The sequence below is a fragment of the Zootermopsis nevadensis genome, unplaced genomic scaffold, assembly GCF_977971745.1.
Source record: "Zootermopsis nevadensis isolate Lab colony 2312 unplaced genomic scaffold, Znev_1.0 Znev_ptg000002l, whole genome shotgun sequence".
Taxonomy (NCBI): Eukaryota; Metazoa; Arthropoda; class Insecta; order Blattodea; family Termopsidae; genus Zootermopsis; species Zootermopsis nevadensis.
The window spans coordinates 19227060-19246746 of NW_028259134.1; the positions used below are offsets into that span (position 1 = coordinate 19227060).

At 36.8% G+C, this 19687-nt stretch overlaps 1 protein-coding gene across 4 annotated transcripts in view; it reads left to right on the forward strand.

The window, feature by feature from the left end:
• Positions 1-18734, forward strand: part of Sap47 (Synapse-associated protein 47kD) — a 32282-nt gene extending 13548 nt beyond the window's left edge. For 2 of the 4 annotated variants that reach the window (XM_022077383.2, XM_087352967.1), the window contains exons 5-9: positions 7092-7232; positions 8091-8230; positions 8870-9015; positions 9440-9598; positions 16993-18734. In XM_022077383.2, the coding sequence (XP_021933075.1) occupies positions 7092-7232; positions 8091-8230; positions 8870-9015; positions 9440-9598; positions 16993-17138 (732 nt within the window). In that variant the 3' untranslated portion in view covers positions 17139-18734. Of the gene's footprint in view, positions 1-7091; positions 7233-8090; positions 8231-8869; positions 9016-9439; positions 9599-13959; positions 14175-16992 lie in introns of those variants that run through there. The other 2 variants (XM_087352977.1, XM_087352984.1) reach the window with 2 other exon arrangements.
• Positions 18735-19687: the final 953 nt, after the last annotated feature.

Here is a 19687-nt window from a genome sequence, read left to right on the forward strand (position 1 = left end):
GAAACTCTAAAGCAAAACGCAGCAGTAACTTAACTTAGTTGTCACTAAGTGCACTGAACAGCGCGTATTGGATTCCGCCGAATAAAACAAAATATTAATTAAATTTACTCCTTTCCCGTGTGGTGAGTTCTGTTCTAATGCGTTATGTTACTTTATTTTCTAAGTTTCCCGATGTGTGCGGCACGGCGCTAATTGGGCCTTACACAGAGTGAATCTGCATGGGCGTACACCACTGTGTCAGTCAGATTGTTTTTAACTGCGTTATACTGAAGTGCAGAGATGTTCGCTTTTCGAGTTCAACACAAAAATCTGCTCCTAATACACGTAATACAGACCACCTTCCTGTCGTTCTGGAATGTCAGTAGGGGACAGGCCGTATCCTTTAAACCTGAGACTTATTAGATGGCTGTCTTCTGCGTTGTAGCGCCATGTAGTCTGGTAGACCATCATCAGGGCGATGAGTAAGTCATCGCACTGATAATGACTTCTCTTTGTTTATTGGTTTCGGGTTTATATATATATATATATAATTATTTCATTCATTGTTTTTATTAGGGGTGATTTTTTGTTTAGTGGTTGTGATTAATTTTTTGATTTTTTAATTAAAATGATTTTCCTTGGACTAGAATAACATGATAAAGGTCGTGTTCCTCCTCCTCCTTTGACCACCGGTTGTTCATACTCGTTTCCTTTCACATACTTGCCCTTTGGATTAACTAACTAGCCCTATACTTGCTGAAAAAGACTAACAGTAACTAACTCGCTAACTTCGTAGTTAGCCGACATTTTCTCTTCTTTTTTCCCTTATCTGGTGATATCATCAGTGCGTCATAACCTCTGCAGTCGATAGAGCGTATTTAATGGAAGTAAGAAAAAAATTGCTGCAGTGCCTTTGCTGTTTGGAAGCAATCCGACGCTGCGTATAAATTTTCGCTGCCAGAAATTACTTTCTCGATAGTTTAATATCGTTTGATCAAAAGTTATATCAGCCGACAGGGACTGTAATATAATCGATACGTTTCGAAAATCCAATACCTCGTAATTACGTGACCTGAAGCGTGTGTAGTAACTGAGCAGTGGTGAATTGCTTATTACAAACACAGAACAGAAAAATCTTTAAAAAAAAATTGCAGACTTACTGTCAGTGAAACATCGGCTCCACGCAAGACAGTGGCCGAGAATCGCATCTTGGAACTGTTTTTGAAAACTCGTAGTACGTAAAGTATCAGACGAGATAATCACCATTTTTTCCCCTAATCTTGTAGAGCAAAGAAGGTAGATGAGCTTGTAGTAACCAGTAACAAAGTAACGAACAGTTTTACGGGCCTGCTTACGAGTGGTCTCGGGCCGGTTGTGGCTTGCAGGCTGCCAGTTGGACCACGCTGAAATAAATCACATATGTAGTAACAAATAAAATACTTAGCAGAACCACTTTCTGTGTGACAGTTATAATATGTGCGAACCTTACTGTAAGTCTGCTTTAAGATAATTTAAAATAAGCAAGATAATATTATGAACTAGCATTCTACGTGGATATACTGTGCATTAGTGTATAACTTTGAGACAAGAGAACGTGATATGATAGGAATGATAAAACAAGATGGCTTTATCGATCGTCTTCCTATAGTCTGTAAAGCACAGTATCGATATCGTAGTCTGTAGAGCACAGTATCGATATCGTAGTCTGTAGAGCACAGTATCGATATCGTAGTCTGTAGAGCACAGTATCGATATCGTAGTCTGTAGAGCACAGTATCGATATCGTAGTCTGTAGAGCACAGTATCGATATCGTAGTCTGTAGAGCACAGTATCGATATCGTAGTCTGTAGAGCACAGTATCGATATCGTAGTCTGTAGAGCACAGTATCGATATCGTAGTCTGTAGAGCACAGTATCGATATCGTAGTCTGTAGAGCACAGTATCGATATCGTAGTCTGTAGAGCACAGTATCGATATCGTAATCTGTAGAGCACAGTATCGATATCGTTGACTCTTCATTACTGGCTTCAGTAACGGGGATTGGTTCAGAAAGATCACGAGAAATATGAAAAATGTCGATGTTACTTAAGACTGATTTCGTGAGAGGTATGAGAAATGTTTTAGTTCATTCTAAACCTGATCACCCCTGAGTCCTAGGCTCACTGCGTGTGGGCGCACAGCCTTTGTTGAGATTAGGATGTAATATCTTTCATTTACTAACGGCTTTTCCCTGGAGACCCATTTATAAGGTGATCTAACGTTTCATTGCAACGTTATTGAAGTTTTACTTCGTCATGAGTGGGAGATAACGTAATGATTATGGTATTACATTGTAAAATGAAACGTTTGATGTTTTATTAGTGTTTTCATCTGAAGATGTGTTATCATGTGTGTTCCATTCATTTCAACAGTGTTTGTCATTCTTTTGTTTCCCGTACATTGACAACTTTCATAATATTGAATATTTTTCGCCATCTCGGTGTAACCTTACGTCTAGGAGACTATTTATATATCTTCTTCATCTCATTGAATTCTGTGGTCGTAGAGAAGGTCGTTTGTAAATTAATGTTATCCTCGTTTAAGGAATACTTATAATTTTATTTTCCAGTTTCACCCACGCGTGTTAACACAAAGAGTCTTCGTGTTTTACTTTGTTGTTATGGGAGTTGCTTCAAATTTAGCCGTAAATTCAATATAGTGTTGGTCTTTCGTCCCTGCAGCCCTCTATTAGTCAAGTTTATTGCATTGTAGTTGCACCCAGCAGCCTTCACTCAAATCTAATTAAATTTGGTGCCAAACGTGATGGCCATTCATTGTACATGTTGCTATGAATTATGCAAGAAACTATTTACGGGTCTGCTAGCATTTGTCATCAGTTCATGGCATTATGCTACGTGTAACATAATCGCAGCATGTTATTCGCACAGTGTCGCCTCGTAACGACTAGTACCAGTTAAGATGGAAACAGTAGACCCGTGTTCAGATCTGCGCCCTGATGATGGAGGCTTTAAGAACGCCTGAAGCGTCTGTCAGGATCTACCAGACTATATGGTTCAACATCTCAGAAGGCAGCCATCTTGGTTCTCGCCGCCATGTTAATTTCAAATCTCGTGGGTGTTTACCGTAACAGATCAAAGCTTTGCTGACGTAAAAACCAAGTGCATGCAGTCAAATGTTAAATGCTGAATCGTCTTATGTTTGCTGTTCCCCGGTTTGACGCACTGACGTAATGGCTTGCCATGTTAGTAGTTTAACACTGTTTTACGAGTGGTGTTTAGAATCTGTATTTGTGACGGTCTTTCTCCGTTCTTCAGTGACGAAAAGACTGTCAGTGGCAGTACAGTGAGTGCCAAAAACGATGGCAAAAATCGTATTACCCGATCAAAAAATCTAACTTCACGGTGCAGATTCTTTTTTCAAAGATTTATAAATCTTCATCCAGTTAAGATGTTTGTTTTCATGGAACCACAAGGTTCATTGCCGCGTTTACAAAAACTGAACATTGGACTCTATTTACAACCAAATGAATCCATAACCCAGGATGAGTTGGCACGGGGTGGTTTCCGACTAGTGGGATAGACCATTACGAGTAACCCAGATGTAATGTCACAGCTGGTGGTTGACAGAGTACGGAAATCTTGTTACAGGATAGGTTAATTCTTGTATTGGTGATATTTCATTTTCTCACGGCGACAGGTATGTGGACGACCGTATTTTGATATGTTGCTCCGCGTAGTCTGGTAGAAATTTACTAACGTTTCAGAGGTCCTTGAAGCAAGCTCTCATCGCCTTGAGAACCTCAAATCCTACTAAATGAATAATGAATTTTAAAAGATACATAAGGAGGCTCTGTTGTGGACAGTTACCAGTATTTTCATGGAGAGACTGGACAAAACCACGGAAATTATCAACCGTGCGGAATTCTGAACGTCCAGGCCGAAGAGTGGGCATGCATTGCCACAAACCTTGCAGCTGTACCGCAGTGTGGTATCGACCGGTCCGATGGACGAACGACAAGGCTGTGCATTCATTACCTGCCGGTACAGCAGCTCGCTGCGCTACCACTCTGCTTCAGTCGAAAGTCAGAATGAATTTTATTCTACTCTCAGACCAGCTTCGCTCCTGAGTTCAGGGTTGTGCTTAGAGGGGTGCTACAAAGTCAGCCCATCCCGCTAAAGTAGGCTGATGATTCACGTGGTGGTGGTGAAATCTCTTATGGTGCTATTTACCATTTTAGTAGGTTTACCCTTATTAATACATATTGCGCTTTTATGAAGGAGTCGGAGTCGAAGCCGGAGATTTTAGTTCCGACTCCACAGCCCTGGAAGCAGCACTAATTGATTTATTCAGGTCACCTAGTGCTGCTAGTATAATAAGGTGGTACGTTAGTAGGAGCACTTGTCTGGTTCACCACGAACTGAGGAGCACGTACGAAGCAGTGGTATCGCTAAAACTCATGTTTGTCATTCAGCCTGCACGCTCCACTTGTCTTGCTAACCCTATCTTAGAAATAGGTTGTGAAGACCCAAATGCACACAAATGATTGCCGTTCATGTTTATTTACTGCTTACGTAAATGTCGTAGTTAGGAAATTAAAATGTTTTAAAATAATTATTATATTTCTTTACCGTCAAATCACAATAAAATAGTAAGATAAGATAATTAAAATGATTAAAATATCATCTTATGTTCCATATAGAGCATTCGATTTACATCGGAACATTCACAACATGTTTCGGTTTATCAAACCGTCATCAGGTGTAAATTATAAACTTTTAAACTCAAATTACAATTATTTATAGTTTTTACAATTTTATAATTTTATCATCTTTCTCAGTATATTTTATGGAAGTTGTGTCTAGATATTATTAATATAACATTATTGTTGAGGTGGTGTTATTGATGTTTATACCAGTCTGTGAAGTAAAAGATTCGTAAACATTAATGAAATATGATTGAATATAGAAAACAATTATTTTAATTAATATCACAATATGACGCAGCTATACTATCTCATAAAATGTTTTATTCTCTCTGTTATTAAATTGCGTAATCTAATTGATTTGCAGCTTAAAACTTTTCACCCGACGTTGCTTAGTCCTGGAATCAGGTGAAGGTAAATAAATCAGGGATGAAAGAGGAAAGACGGAGGGGAATGAATGATGACAGGGAATCTAAGGAATAAGTAAAAAGGAAAGAGGCAAGAAAGGACTTAAATAAATTAAACAAGAAAATAAATATATGAACAAGGGAACCAGAAGTAGTTCTGTGATTTCTCAGCCGACGTTTGCATGAATTTGGGTGGGGGAACACGGCAGTCCCCAAATTGGACTATGACGACGAGTAGCAAAATTTCTTTACCTGGGATTCGAACTCGGCGGAGATTTTGTCTAAGCTACTCGAAGGAATGAAAGCTGTGAATGTCTGATCAGATGCCCTCTGTGGACGTTATGATAGATATTATGTCCGTGCATCACTAACAGCCCCCGCAGTGTGCACGTGACTTGCAAGCTGGATTTCCCTTGGGCAGGCATAATTGGTAAATGCCGTGGGCCGTTTCTTATATTTGTTATTTTGGTGGTATTTGTGGTAGGTCATCGTTGGTTTACGTCACGGTTGAAGGATTTCCATTTACACGAGGCGACTGATTGAGAATACCTAAGTTTAATTTAAAGAAAAGTGATTGAATGTATCGTCCATGAACGATGTACTCCTTTGTAACACAGGGATGATATTTTCATTTGGCTTTTATTTTTCGCACCCGTTCTTCTCATCCTTTAATTCTTAGAATAAATTTATTAAGATCTTAAATCGAATCAGGTCTCGGTAATCCCAAACTAATTCTGACCCCATTCGTTCCTGAATTTTGGCTGATTAGCATAAACCGACGTCACACTGAGCTTTGTATTATCGGGGAACATGGTTTATTATACCAGACAATGCCTGACATGTCCGCAACCCATTGAATTGTGTATCGACGTACCGTTGCGCCTGGTATATAGACAACCTATTAACCATGCAAGGTAAGTGAATTGCGTCGGATGATACAGGCGCGGGTGTGGGGAGTCAAGGTCATTGTACAATCCATGTCAAAAAATTGGCACCTGTTTCATGACATCACTGTATACGTCATGCGTACATAAAAGCAAGTACACTGACTCACAGACATTGTATAGCATATTGTGATTGGTTTCAAAGAACACTACGTCTCATCTACAGTGGCTATGTACCTGTTGTTTCAGATATTTTTTTTTACATTTAATAATTTGTCATACATTTTAACATGTTCTAAAAATTTAAAAAATAATATTGAATACAGAATAATACATAACACAATATTTATGCACACACGCTATAAAACAGAACATGTATCTGAACATGAATTTACGGTAGAGCAAGGATGCATTTGTGCAATGTTCAATGTTAAACAAAATATACTATTATAGCCATCAGTCCATGGTTTCTATAATCTTTATTTCTTCAAAACCAAGAACATTGGCCATATCAATACAAAGGAGTGTTAGAAATTGATAACGTTGGATTAACATCCATTCAATGAACATAATAAGGTAAATTTGTTACAATGGCATGAGAGTATTCAGGGCAATGGTGATACAAGGATGGGAGTGAGGGACTGTTTGTCATCTGGTGTTCTGCACATAGTTATCAGCTCCGGATGCTCGGGAAAAAGAAAGCTTTTAACTATACAAATATTTGAGATGTCACTTTGAAACATTATTATCCATTTCATAGTTCAGTAGCCACTGCTGTTTACATACTGAATATCTTTATACTGATGTATTACTGTGCATATGTATGTATGTATGTACACACACGCGCACAAACACATGCATGCACACACATATACATATATACAGGAAGTGTTGCTGTCAGATTAATAGGGTTTAATGTGATCCTTCCATCTACACCTAGGTCTTCCGAATGGTGTCTACCTTAAAATTGTCCAGCCAAAATGTGTGTGTATTTATCATCTCTCTCCCATGCATGCTTCACATCCCATGAATATCATCTTTCTTGATTTTATTACTTAAAGAAATTAGGAATGTGTCTTCAGATAAGTAACATATGTTGATGCTAATTTGTTCGCAGAGTCTGTTGGGGGAGTTCAACAAGGAGCAGGAGGCATTCATCAAAGAGAAACAAGGTAAGACGTCCGATGCCGCAGTGCCTCCATGGGTGGGCTGCCCCAATGAGGAGAGCCTCAAGGAGGAGTTCCTAACACTCTCAACAGTAAGTGGCCTTCAGCTTCTGCACAAATGTTGACACCAGTGCATAACACTTTAACACATGTACAAAGCATTTCTCAGTTTTAGGTTAATATACTAGAAAGAAGTTTTCTCTCAGCTTATGTTTGATGTCTTATGATACTGAAAATCTGCACAGGCAGAAGTGTTATACAGAAAATATATCAGAAACTTATAAAAACAATTTATATATAGGATTTGAAGTTCTTATGTCTGTTTTCTGGGTTGTTGCAACATATAGTCTGGTAGAAGTTTACCTATGTTTCAGAGGCAAACTTCTACCAGACTACCCAGTACAACACCATAGAAGACAGCCTTATTCAATAATTCATATGTTTGGTACACCTTTCAGAAAGTAGAATTCAAACTTTTTACAGTTACTAACCAATGTGTTTAATGGATTATATATACTTGACTTATTGTAGAAAATTAGACATTAAATAACTAACTTCATAGTGTGTGGCTTTTCTGTAACAGTTGGTATATATTCAACTGTTCAGTATAATTTGCTGCTGTTATGGAACCCAAAAGGTCAAATGCTTATATTCTGTTTGTTTGTCTAGTCCAGTCTACCGCCTTTCTTTTTCAAAACTTGTTTAATATTGCCCTCCAGTATCTGCGTATATGAACCAAGGTTTTCGAACCAAACTTTCTGTGATTTATTCTTTCCTTAACCATTCAAAATAAAAGGCACAAGATGGAATTCTGTTATCACAGTTGACAAACAATTAGGCATCCTTCAGTGTTGCATATCTCCATATCAGATTTTCCTTGCAACTTTTCCTTGCTGAGAATGTAACAAGAAAAAAGTTACTCAAATCTGTGGTTTTTTGGTTCATTTCAGGATAGGCGAAATTTTGTTCGAAGTCCTCCAGCTGGTGTTGATTTCCAGTTTGATTATGAAGTCTCTTATCCTGTTGCAATGGCCACACTAGCTGAAGATCCCAACCTTGAGAAGATGAGGTTTGAACTGGTACCTAAAGTGTAAGTGAAACTTCAGACTTATGTAGGATAAAAGTGCTTTGTAAAGTTAATATGTAAATCAGATCTTTGTTATTGTGTCATATTAAATTGATAAGTCAGATTCACTGCTGTGTCATGTAAAAGTGAATATTTGGTCTTCTTCAGGATAAAATTGGTATCTACTTCTTGCTGGTAACCAGAAGTATAGTTGTATATTTTTGCTGACCATTGCAATTAGTATAAAGTACCTGTATAGATGTAGGAAAAATAAACCAAATATGTGATTTAAAGACCAGAGCATCCTAATGAGAGCAGTGTACTGGAGCACAAGCTGCCTGACACAGAGAATGCAATGGGTTAACCCTGGAAGCAGTGACTGACACATTTTCAGACTGTTCCAGAAGTGCAGCTGTCAAATTGTTGTTACTTGAATAATTCTGTATATGTTCTAAGAAATATCCTGAATTTCAGAAGCAACAGTTGATGATTTTTCACCAGCTGAATTGTTCGAGATGTATTTTCTGACAGTGCAATTATCTGCCATGTGAAGAATGTGCACTGCTTTTCTAGGGTTGAATTATGTTTTTGTACATGCATTTCAGCAATGACACTGCACCACTATATCAGATGCTAAGCTTATATTTAAACAACTTGATTTAGGATCAATGAGGAAACTTTCTGGCGAAACTACTTCTATCGTGTGAGTTTGATCCGTCAGGCAAATGAATTGTCTTCAATGGCTCAGGAAGGTGGCCGGGAACCTGATCCCACTGCGCGAGCCAACAGCACAGATGTCGATCCAGCAGGTAAGAGAGCTTGTGCTCATGCGAGTATTTGTGTTGTAGTGAGTGTTCATTGTCTGGTCAGAATGGTCATTACCTAGAGCAGATGTTTCTGATGTGTTTGTCAGAAGCTGGTATCAGCTATAAAGTGTCATAAAGAAACTAGCAAGAATAGCCGGTTTTCAGCTGATATTTGACCTACATACCTCTTAAATGCATGACTTCTGTGGATAGTGTTGAAGATATTCCAACAACTTGTGCATTTGTGATAGTTACACAATCATATGGTTTGTGAATCTGTCAAACAGGACACTGCTTCTTTGGAGAATGACCATTGATCAAATTCCTCTTCCCATATGATGCATGTTTGTATTATTTTAATGCATGTGATCGCTTGTCTGAAAATTATTTTAGTTTTGGCTGAGTATGGTTGTTGTGTCCCATCTAGTGAAACCTCACCTCGATGATGTGTTAGTTCCGGAAAGCACCTCCACTGACAGCCCTACCCATGAGTTTGTGTCAGACACTTTCCGGGCAAGTTCCAGTGACCTGGAGGAGGTACGAGAGGGAATGAAAAAGTTAGGCATGGACCCAGCCAAGAGGAATGGTAAGTTTAATGTTACATCAAGCATAGTTAATTTTGGATTATTTTAATTTAACCTTTAATGTATGGGAATATAGGATTTTTGAACCCCTGTACTACTGGACTGTTGGCCGGACTATATCTTCAGAGTTTAATGGTTTAGCATTATACTGCTGTGATGCATAGCCAGCTGGACCACACTATACATGGTGATAAAGGTTAATGCAGCTGAGGTCTTTTGGGACTAGAATTTTTGGGAAATTTGACCTGAAGTTGAAAGCCTGTTGTATAAACACTTTTATTCCTAGTCTCTGCTATAGTACATCATTTCTAAATATATTTAATATTTTATCATCTGCATAGGTCTTTTTAACATCAACTAGGAGGACAATTGTTGACATGGGATGGGTTTGGAAGGAAGACATCATGGAGTATTTATATTTTTTGAAGGGGCAGAAGTAAACTTTGAAAATCATCAGTAAGAGCCTCAGAAGTACAAAGCAACAAAAATTCTGTGTTGCATTTCTAATATGGACCCAAGTACTTGCAAACATTTGTCATCTTTAGAGATTGAAGAATTTTCTTATGGGATTAGCCAGGTATGGGATGATGGGTGGATGGCATCCAGTCATGCAGGTCAGATTCAAGGCTGCAATTAGTTTGCTCATTCTTGTGCACCTCCTCTACCTTTGGTCTGTTATCAGCATTTATTAATTTTTAATAAATTTGCATTGGGGGAAGGGGGGTAATATACACATCAGAATTAAATAGTGTGAAATATGCATATAAGGAATAAAAGTGCAGTACTGATATGCAACATCTGATTGTGTGAAGGACTTAGGCAAAAACAGGTGAACTAGGCTATACCTGCTGTTAGGATCATACACGTTTATCCTTTGCTGTGCTATTTAAATTTACTGTATACTATAACTGTCTGTACTTGCTGACAACACTTTTATGAATATATTTAACCCTTGGTAGCCCTATATGTTTACAGAATAAATTTAAGTAGGGACGTTTGGTTTAACATAAGTACCTAACAGTCATTTGAGACTTCTGTTACAAATTCTGTACATTTATTTTTATAACAATGTAAAACAATGGTTAGTTGCTGTCAGTACATAGTACACACTCTCTCATACAACCAGGGTGTGACTCAACTACTACATCAATTCATAAGCGAAATTAGAATTACTGAAAGTAAATATGATAAGCAGTGACAACATATTAATAATTTCAAATTTGTGAACCTCTTTTTTATTTTAATTGGTTTACTCATGTTAGAATACATGAATCTGTTGACAGTAATCCTATTTACAAATTATGTTCTGCCATTTCTTGTGTGTTGCCTTTAATGCTTAATTTTACTTTCTCAAAAAGCATATAATTTGTTTTCAACAAATAACATTTCATAGTTCAGACCACAGTCTGTTAAACATCATTTCCACTAATAATGAGTTTTACAATTGAAACATATAACTACAACTCTGACAGTGTCAGACCAGTTCATTTAAATGCCTTTGTGCATTGTTTAAGCACAGCAGAGGATATTTGATTGTACAACTTTCTACTGGGTTATAGCTGAAGTGAACCAAAAACAGCATTTTATCTGGTGAGTATCGCTTTGACACCTTGCTAAATCAACACAGCCACTACAAGATGGTGTTTACATTTCATTCAAGGGTAAACATCAATAAATATGATGTAAGAGGTTGTTTGTGTTTCTCTTAGTCACTTCACCTCAGTAGTTAATGAACCCTTGGCATGCTGTATCTTAAATGGCGATATGCACTCAGTTAAGTATTTTGTCATACAACAAGCAGTTTTAAACATCCATACTTTGGAGTTGCTGGCTGGACTTTAAGTGAGGTTAGAGTATATTGCTGTGATGCACAGCAAATAAAAGTTAATTAATATATGAAGATTCTGAGTGATTTGTATATGTGTGTGTGTACATACATATGTGTGGACACAGAGTTTCTCAACTCAGTTACTTTCTGACCCATTATTGAATATGGGTCAGTTTGACACAGACAAACACACACACAGTTTCACAGATTCTGTAGGAGTTTTGAAGAGCAGAACATTTATCATGCGATCTTATTCCCATATTTATCCTGTTTTTATTTCAGAAAATATTGCTAAATAATGTCTAAATTTGATTCAAAAGTTTCAATACAATATATATACATCTAATATTTTTAACTGGATAGAATGACAGGTTGGGATTTATGACATGCTTGGTGGATGTGCTTATTGCTTGTTTTAACAAATTCTATTTGATAATATGCTTTGCATGAAAATTCTGATGATGGAAGTTATTTGTACTGAAAACTAGCTATTTATTTCTAGAAAACAATATAGCACACATTGGTGTTGTAGGTGTGATGCTTAATTTGATGGAGCAGAATCATATTTGAGAAGTGGAGCCTGAAGGTTCATTAGTATGTTCACAGCAGGCTGCCACTGGACCCTATCTTGAGTCTGATGAATGAATCGAGTCACATCCTCACACCCTATTTCTTTTAAGAGCCATTGTAGTATTATCATCCTGTCTATGCCTGCATCTTTCAAGTGGCCTTTTCCCTTCATATTTTCTGAATATAATTCTGTAATAATTTTTTATCTCTACTGTGCAAGCTATATGTCCCACTGTTGCATCCTCCTTGATTTGATCACCCTTATATTTTTGGTTAAGAGTATAATTCATAAAGCTGCTTATGAAATTTTCTCTAGCCTCCTGTTAATTCACCTCTCATAGGTAGAAATATGGGGCAATGCTTAAGTTAAAATTAAAAGTTTGCCTTCCTGTAAGCTTCCATTATTTATTATATTTAATGATAGATTTGTATTATTTTATGTATTCTAATAGAAATACTAATATGACATACTATGGCGTGTTTAAAAATGATTTGTGTATCATTTTACCCTCATTGTAGAGTGAATACTTTACATATTATTGAAGTTAATATAAAATGATACATATATTTCTTGTTGGATGTTATATTGAACTCAACCTGTTTTAATTTTTTAATAAGTGTTGATTTTTGAATCCATAGCTTCCTTTGTGAATGCAAAGGAAATTATGGGAGTGTCTTAATGCTGCTTGATTTGATAGCATCTGAACTTGTCTTGATCAGAATCTTGAATGTGGAAGATTGCTTGTTTGCTTAGCAGTGGTGGAGCAGTGGCAGTATGTTATTAAAGGATGTACAGGTGACTCTCATTGTACACAGAGGTTGCATTCCTGCAGAATACACTATGAGAGATCTTAATTTGTAGTTCCAGAGTCAAAATAGTAAAGTGAGTCAGTGAAACTGCGCATGCAACTCAGTGAGGCTGCACAGCAACTTTTACCATGGCTTCGGACATATGAAAACACACATAACGAGCATATACAATGAGTGTCACCTGAAATGATAAAAATGTCTTCACTGTTCTAGCACATGATGGTAGAAAGAGAGTTATCATGCATATGATGTTTACATTAACATGTAAAATTGTATAAGTTCCCATAATTTCACAACTAACACAAACTAATCAAACCTATTCTATCCTTTCCTTTTTTAATCATTTAGAAATACTCATAGAGTTTCTTGTGTGTGTGTGTGCACTTTGAATATGATACACATTTGTGAAGTCTGAAATAGAATTGTCGTTTTATAACAAACAGTTATCAAGTAACACCATATTAATTACAGTTTCCAGTACACTTCTGACTCCTTTGTCTGTGGAGTATACAGCTCACTAATTCACAAAATTACTGAAACATACATGTTCAACACTGTTTGAAGGAAATTTATTGATAGATGTGAGAACAATTTAGGAAATATTTGTATAGCATTTATGGTGTATCTTCTTTGTTATTGTCTCTAGATTTTAAATTTGTGATTGCTTGTATAAGTAGCACAATTAGATACTTAAGGCTGCTTGTTTTTCAAGATGACCTTTGTAATGTCAGTTATCTGGATACAATGACCATTTATGTGAGGTGTGTTGTGCCTGCCTGGCTGGGTGATGATATAATCATGCCCAATTCCCCTACTGGATTGCACGAGTAAAACATCTGGCTGGAGATCCCCAAGAATCACCTCCAGTGCAGAAATACATGTAGGCCTTTATTTAAAGTATCCTTTTTGTTGCCTGATTTTAACCAAAATTGTAGTGTACTGAAAATTTTTGGCAAATTCCCCCATTGAACTGAGGCTAACTTGGTGTATCACCAGTCTTCAGCAATATGTGTAATGATAGAACTCTCTTTCTCCCATATGGACTTGCTTTCTTGCCAGTACTATTATAGTATAAAACATAAGTTACTTACTCTGTATTATGCAAATATTGTGTGGAGGGTAAGGATTCCTTTCTGCTCTCTTTTTTTTCAACAGCCTAAGAAGATGGAAAAAGCATGGAGCACAGAGCTAACCTTCACTCCTCTGATTTCTTACATTCCCCCTGCCTTTTTATGCCATCATAACCTTCATTTGGTTTCATTGCTTCTTGTAGAATATCTCTTTTTTTAAAAACCGTTTTGAAGCATGCATGGAAATAAAAAACAAAATATATATATATATATATATATATATATATATATATATATGTAACTATCCTCGAGAATATAAGGGAAGCATGTCGAATAGGTTCATTATGTTTTCTGCACCAAGAAATAGTACTTTTATAGTAGCTGAATAACAGGATTTATATTAATTTTTAGATAAATATTATCTGAAGGTAAAAATGTTGTCAAGATTGAATAATTTGGGAAGGTGTTGAGACATAATATTTAGCACTGTCATATAAAATGCTCGTTTATTCACTTAGGTATCATGCGGAATAATGGTATTCAGACTCGTTAACTGAGGAAATCTTGCTGTATGGAGACTTAAAATGAATTCTCGCTGCATGGAATGTATTTCTCATTCATTATACTAAAAAGAAATATATTTTTGAGCCTGTATACATGATGCGCTTTGTATGATCTAAACTTTCATTGTGAACCGAATTAATGAAATCCCTTCGGGATATTAGCCATGTCAAATGGCAAAAATTTGCTGACATATCAGGGACCACCTGCCACCATCATCAAGGCATCTGATGTAGCTGTGAACCAACCAAAAAGCTAACTAAGGGCGTAGTCCTGCGCACTCACAAGACATCATTGCTGTATACAAGATGCATTGCTGAAAATGATGAACAGTGCCTTAAAACTAAAATAGGATTGTGCTTATGCTAACAGGAATTTTGTGTTGGTGGAAGGCCTTGATTGTTCAAACTAGGGGTTATTGCTACTGGTGGGAGATTATCCCATTAGGCAACTTGTCCTTTGCTTCATCTGAAGGCCACCATGATTGGAGGGAGGGCAGGCCTTGCCCTTTTTGAATTATATCTTGGCATTTGCCTTACAGCTGAGGAAAAGCAGGAAAACGCTCAATCATGGTAGGGCTGTGGAAGCCCTGTCACATATCTATGCCTTCCACTGGCCTGTGTTCAGATTTGAGTCCAAGCCATTAGGATACTAGTGGGCCGTGTCATATGCTTGCTTTAATTGTACTCAGATCTGACCACAGGCCTAGGCAAGGTATAGATATGGGATGGCTTGCTTCCACAGCCATTCCTGATGGGATAATCTCCCACCAGTAACAGTAGCGCCTAGTTTGCATAGTCAAGCCCTTCTGCCACAACAAAATTCCATTAGCATAAGCACACTCCTGTTTTAGTTTTAAAGCATTGTTTACCATTTCCAGCAATGCAGTATGTTTGCGAGAATGGTGTAATCTGGCAAGGGACAATGTCTTGTGCTTGCACAGGAATCTGCCTTTAGATTTTTTGTTGGTGGATGGTTGGTCCACAGCCACATCAGATTCCTGCTGATAGGGACAGATGGTCCCTGAAACATCGGTGAGTTTTCTACGATTTGACACAGCTGATAGCCTGAGAGGATTTTATTAATGATGCATTTTAATGACAGCTTTTGCTTTATTTAAATTTGTAAATAAGATATCCTTCTTCCTATAAAAATGAGTAAATGAATCCATGGAACAAACAAAATAATAGTGCTTAAGCATGGGATCAGTTAAGCATTCTTGTGCATGTTGCTTAGATCAAACATTAAGGTTAGGAGCAAAGAATGTAGGTTTGTCTTTAAACTTGCTGACATACTCATTTCAGTTGTATAAATTTATTGATGCTTTTTAAGTAGATAAATATATTACCTATGCCAGCCATAAAAAGAATAGAATTTAATTATTTATTTCTTTGGTCCTGTTGTCACAGAGGTATATGGACATTAGTTGTTCATTATTTGTTTCAGAATAAACATAAAATCAATATTACCTGTTCATTTTTAGTATCAGTAAGAAAGTTAATTTTCTAGTAAAGCTAATGTTGTTTAGTTTTTGAGGTCACAAAGACTATAAAATAAATAAGATTCAGAAATAGGCATAAATATGAAATAGGTTGGGAGGTAAGACCTTTATAGCTTGCATCCTAATTTTCCAGGAATAACTATCAAAATAGGAACTTCAGCAGCAATGAAACAGTTTTTATTGTCTTTGAGAATGTCCAAAAAATCTGTGGAATGTACAGCAGCTAGAGATGAATTAGAAAGCTGTCCTGCATACCTTTCAATAGGATCTTATTCTTCCTCAATAAATTTGTGTTTGACATCATTACTAAAATGACTGTGTCAGTGTTTTTTACATAACGTCATGTATTAAATATAATGTGCAGATAATTAGTGGCTTTTATTTTACATTCCACACAGAAGTTGCAGCAATTGCTCTCATAGTGTATAATTTGTACAGACAATTCCATGCAGTGAAATTATGCTGCCCAAGCAGCCGGTTTGAACTGTATCATATATCGTGTGCTGAGATTTGATAGGGTATGTGGTGGGTTAATTTGTGCACCAGTTGGTGGTGAAACATAGATAATTCCTGTATTATATAAACCAGTGACAATATGAGTTGGATATAATGTTACTTTGTGTCGTCAGAACATTCTGAAATATTGATCTTGTGTTAAGTGTGTAGGTATTACAAATGTGTATTAAACCTCTCTTTGGAGAGAGAAAACTAAAAACTGGAACAATGCAAACTTGTTATATAGCATTAAAATTTTATGAAAAGGAAATGATTAAATGGATTTTGTGGCAAACATGTATATTACTGGTATATAATCAGTATTTTTCTTACTGATGATGGTGGTCGGACTGAAAATTCCCTGTTTGTTTTTGTGCACTTGCTCTAGTTGAGGTAGTTTAATTTCCTGTAGATGATTATTTATTTTTATTATTATTATTATTTCTGAAGATTGAATTAGTTTTATTTTGCCCACTTCCTTGTGTCAAGTTTTGGATGGATGCATAGTTAGCCTTTTGTTATCGTTATGCTTCCTCCGTATCTATCTGTCTCTCTCCCCAGAAGAAGAATGGGAGAAAGAGCTTGAAGCAGAGTTGCAAGATTATGAAGTGGTTGCTGATGGAAATGGTCACCAGGATTCCAACTGGGAGAATCAGATCCAGGAGATGTTGGATGCAGAAGAGGCGTCCTCAAGTAGTGAAAACTAGCTCAGTTTATAAACAGAGATTTTGGGAAGAATTACACTATTTCTCCAAAATTACTTCTCTGTCCAAAGAAAACATATGACTGTTAAAATATAATATATAAATAGCTAGTGTAACTGCACTTTGGTGAACATATGTATGTTGATGTTTATTTTTCTGTTTTGTTTTGTTTTGTTTGGAGACTTGAATGGAAAGAATTTACTATGGCCATCAGCCTCTTTAAGTTGCATAACATTTTATAGTCAATGAAAGGGTTTGTATGTATATTCTTATTTTAGTGGCTGGTGAATGTGGATCATGCTGTTGGTAAGTGTATATACTGTATTTGTGGTTCTGCGTGTCTGTATCTCTCAACATTGTACATTATAGCTGTCATTCTGCTCTGAGTGTGAGGTTAGGTTTTTATACTTTTCTTTATGATTACATTTTGTGTATACAGAACCACTTGACAAGCCTTCTCAAAAGTCATTATAAACTCCTTCCATATAACACCAGTTTTCACCTGCTCCTGTTCTGTGAAATTTGCCAGGTGTTCTGCTAGTGTGTATGAATAAACTTGTCTATGGCCTCGGTCTTTTGAAAGTTGTAACCAACTTGTTAAAACGGTGTTGAGTTGTTTATCTTTTTGTGTCCTTTCCTATCACTGTGATTGTACACATTTTGATGTCACTTTTCTGTAGGCATTCCATTTACCCCCTAACATTACATGGAGAAATGTGATCAATCTTTTGCTGTAAAAAGAAAAACAATTAAAATGTGTAATTAGGTAGTGAAATCCCTGTCACCTGTAGGAAGTCATATAAAGCTTGGATCCTTATTAAAAGCAGAGTTTGCTTCTGAGATTAGTCTGTTTTACACCATTCTTCAGAATCATTCCTCAGAAACCTTACATGTTGATTGTAATGATAAGACAATGTGTCCTTACCTTATGCTACCATACTTAACCCTTCTATTGCCATTTATGAGTATGCTTGTTGCCAAATGTGTTTATTGTATGACAAACCAAGAGAAAAATTTTTGTTCAAATTATTTCTTGCATAGCAAACCATGTTCATATTGCTTCTAAGAGTGTAATACAAGAAAATAACTTGCTTGGGACTTTGAAAGTGTGTCAGTGGAAGGTGAGTTTATGATTTGAAATTTAAACATTATTGCGAGTTCTGAAGCAGAGGTGGCATCGCTATAAAGGTTTTCCTCCCTTCCCTATATAACAACTGCACCAATATTTTTTTTATTTCTTAGCTTGGGTTCTTCATCAGGAACAATGTGTATAATAGGAAGGTGTGTGGTGCAGTGATAGAGTTTTGTGAATGGATAATTGTGTGCATGACATAAGTTGATGACTGTTGTGTATATGCGTAGCAGTTAACTATGTAACACTATACAGATTGTAAACAGACATAATAATATGTTTCCACTCCATCACATGAGAAAATTATAATTTATTAGGTTACCATTCTTCCAGTACATTTAAAATTATGTTTATTTTTAAAAAACTATGTGAATCTCATATTTGTTAGGAACATTATGGTATCCCAGTATATGTATAACAGTAAACTATTCATGTATCTTGTGGAAATACATTTACTGAACAAGGTATTCCACTGTTAAATGCTTCTCTTTTAAACTGTTCACTGTGTTCCAGTCCACATCCCAAAAAATTCATATCCTTCATCTCTTCTAAATGTATGGGACTTACTGACTTTTTATGAGGTTGTCACAACTGGTTCATCCATCCCCTTGATTTTACAATGAATATTTTTGACCTTAAACATATATGTTATGTTTTCTGCAGATACTCTGCTTTATATGGCACGTTTGCTTTAGAGGTATCATAAAGTGGTTAGTAATCCACATTGTACATGTATGTATATTTCTTTATTGCATTGAGAAATCCTGTAAGGCAGTTTTGTGTCCTACTGTGACATTGACAAATGTCAAGGCGCATGTCATCAACAACATAGCCTACATTTACACATGTTTGTTAAAAGGTGACAAAATAAGTACATTTTGCCAGTAGCTTCATAGGTACCAAAATGAGAATGGCAGACAAAATGGAGCAACAGCTGTGCTAAGTCAGGATACTGAGAGCACAGTATTCATTGTCTCCATGTGATCTGCTAATTTACGAGGTGCGATCGGAAAGTTTCCAGACTGCGCCTATAAAAACCCGTACACTTATCTCAGGTATTAAATTCATCCATCACCCTCGAAGTAGTTCCCCTGGGAGTGAACACAACGATCCCAGCGCCGCTGCCAATCCTGGAAGCATCCCTGGAAATCTTTCTTTGTCAGCCTGTCAAGCACCATCTGCGATTCTGCCTGAATCTCTTCTATCGTCTCAAATCTCCTTCCCTTTAGCTGAATTTTCATCTTTGGGAAGAGGAAGAAGTCATACGGAGCTAAATCCGGCGAATAAGGAGGGTGCGGGATGACGGCCATGGTGTTTGAGGCCAAAAACTGCTGAACTTTGAGGGCGGTGTGCGCTGGCGCGTCGTCATGATGCAGCAGCCAGTTGTGGTTGCGCCACTTTGCCGGCCGCTTCCGTCTCA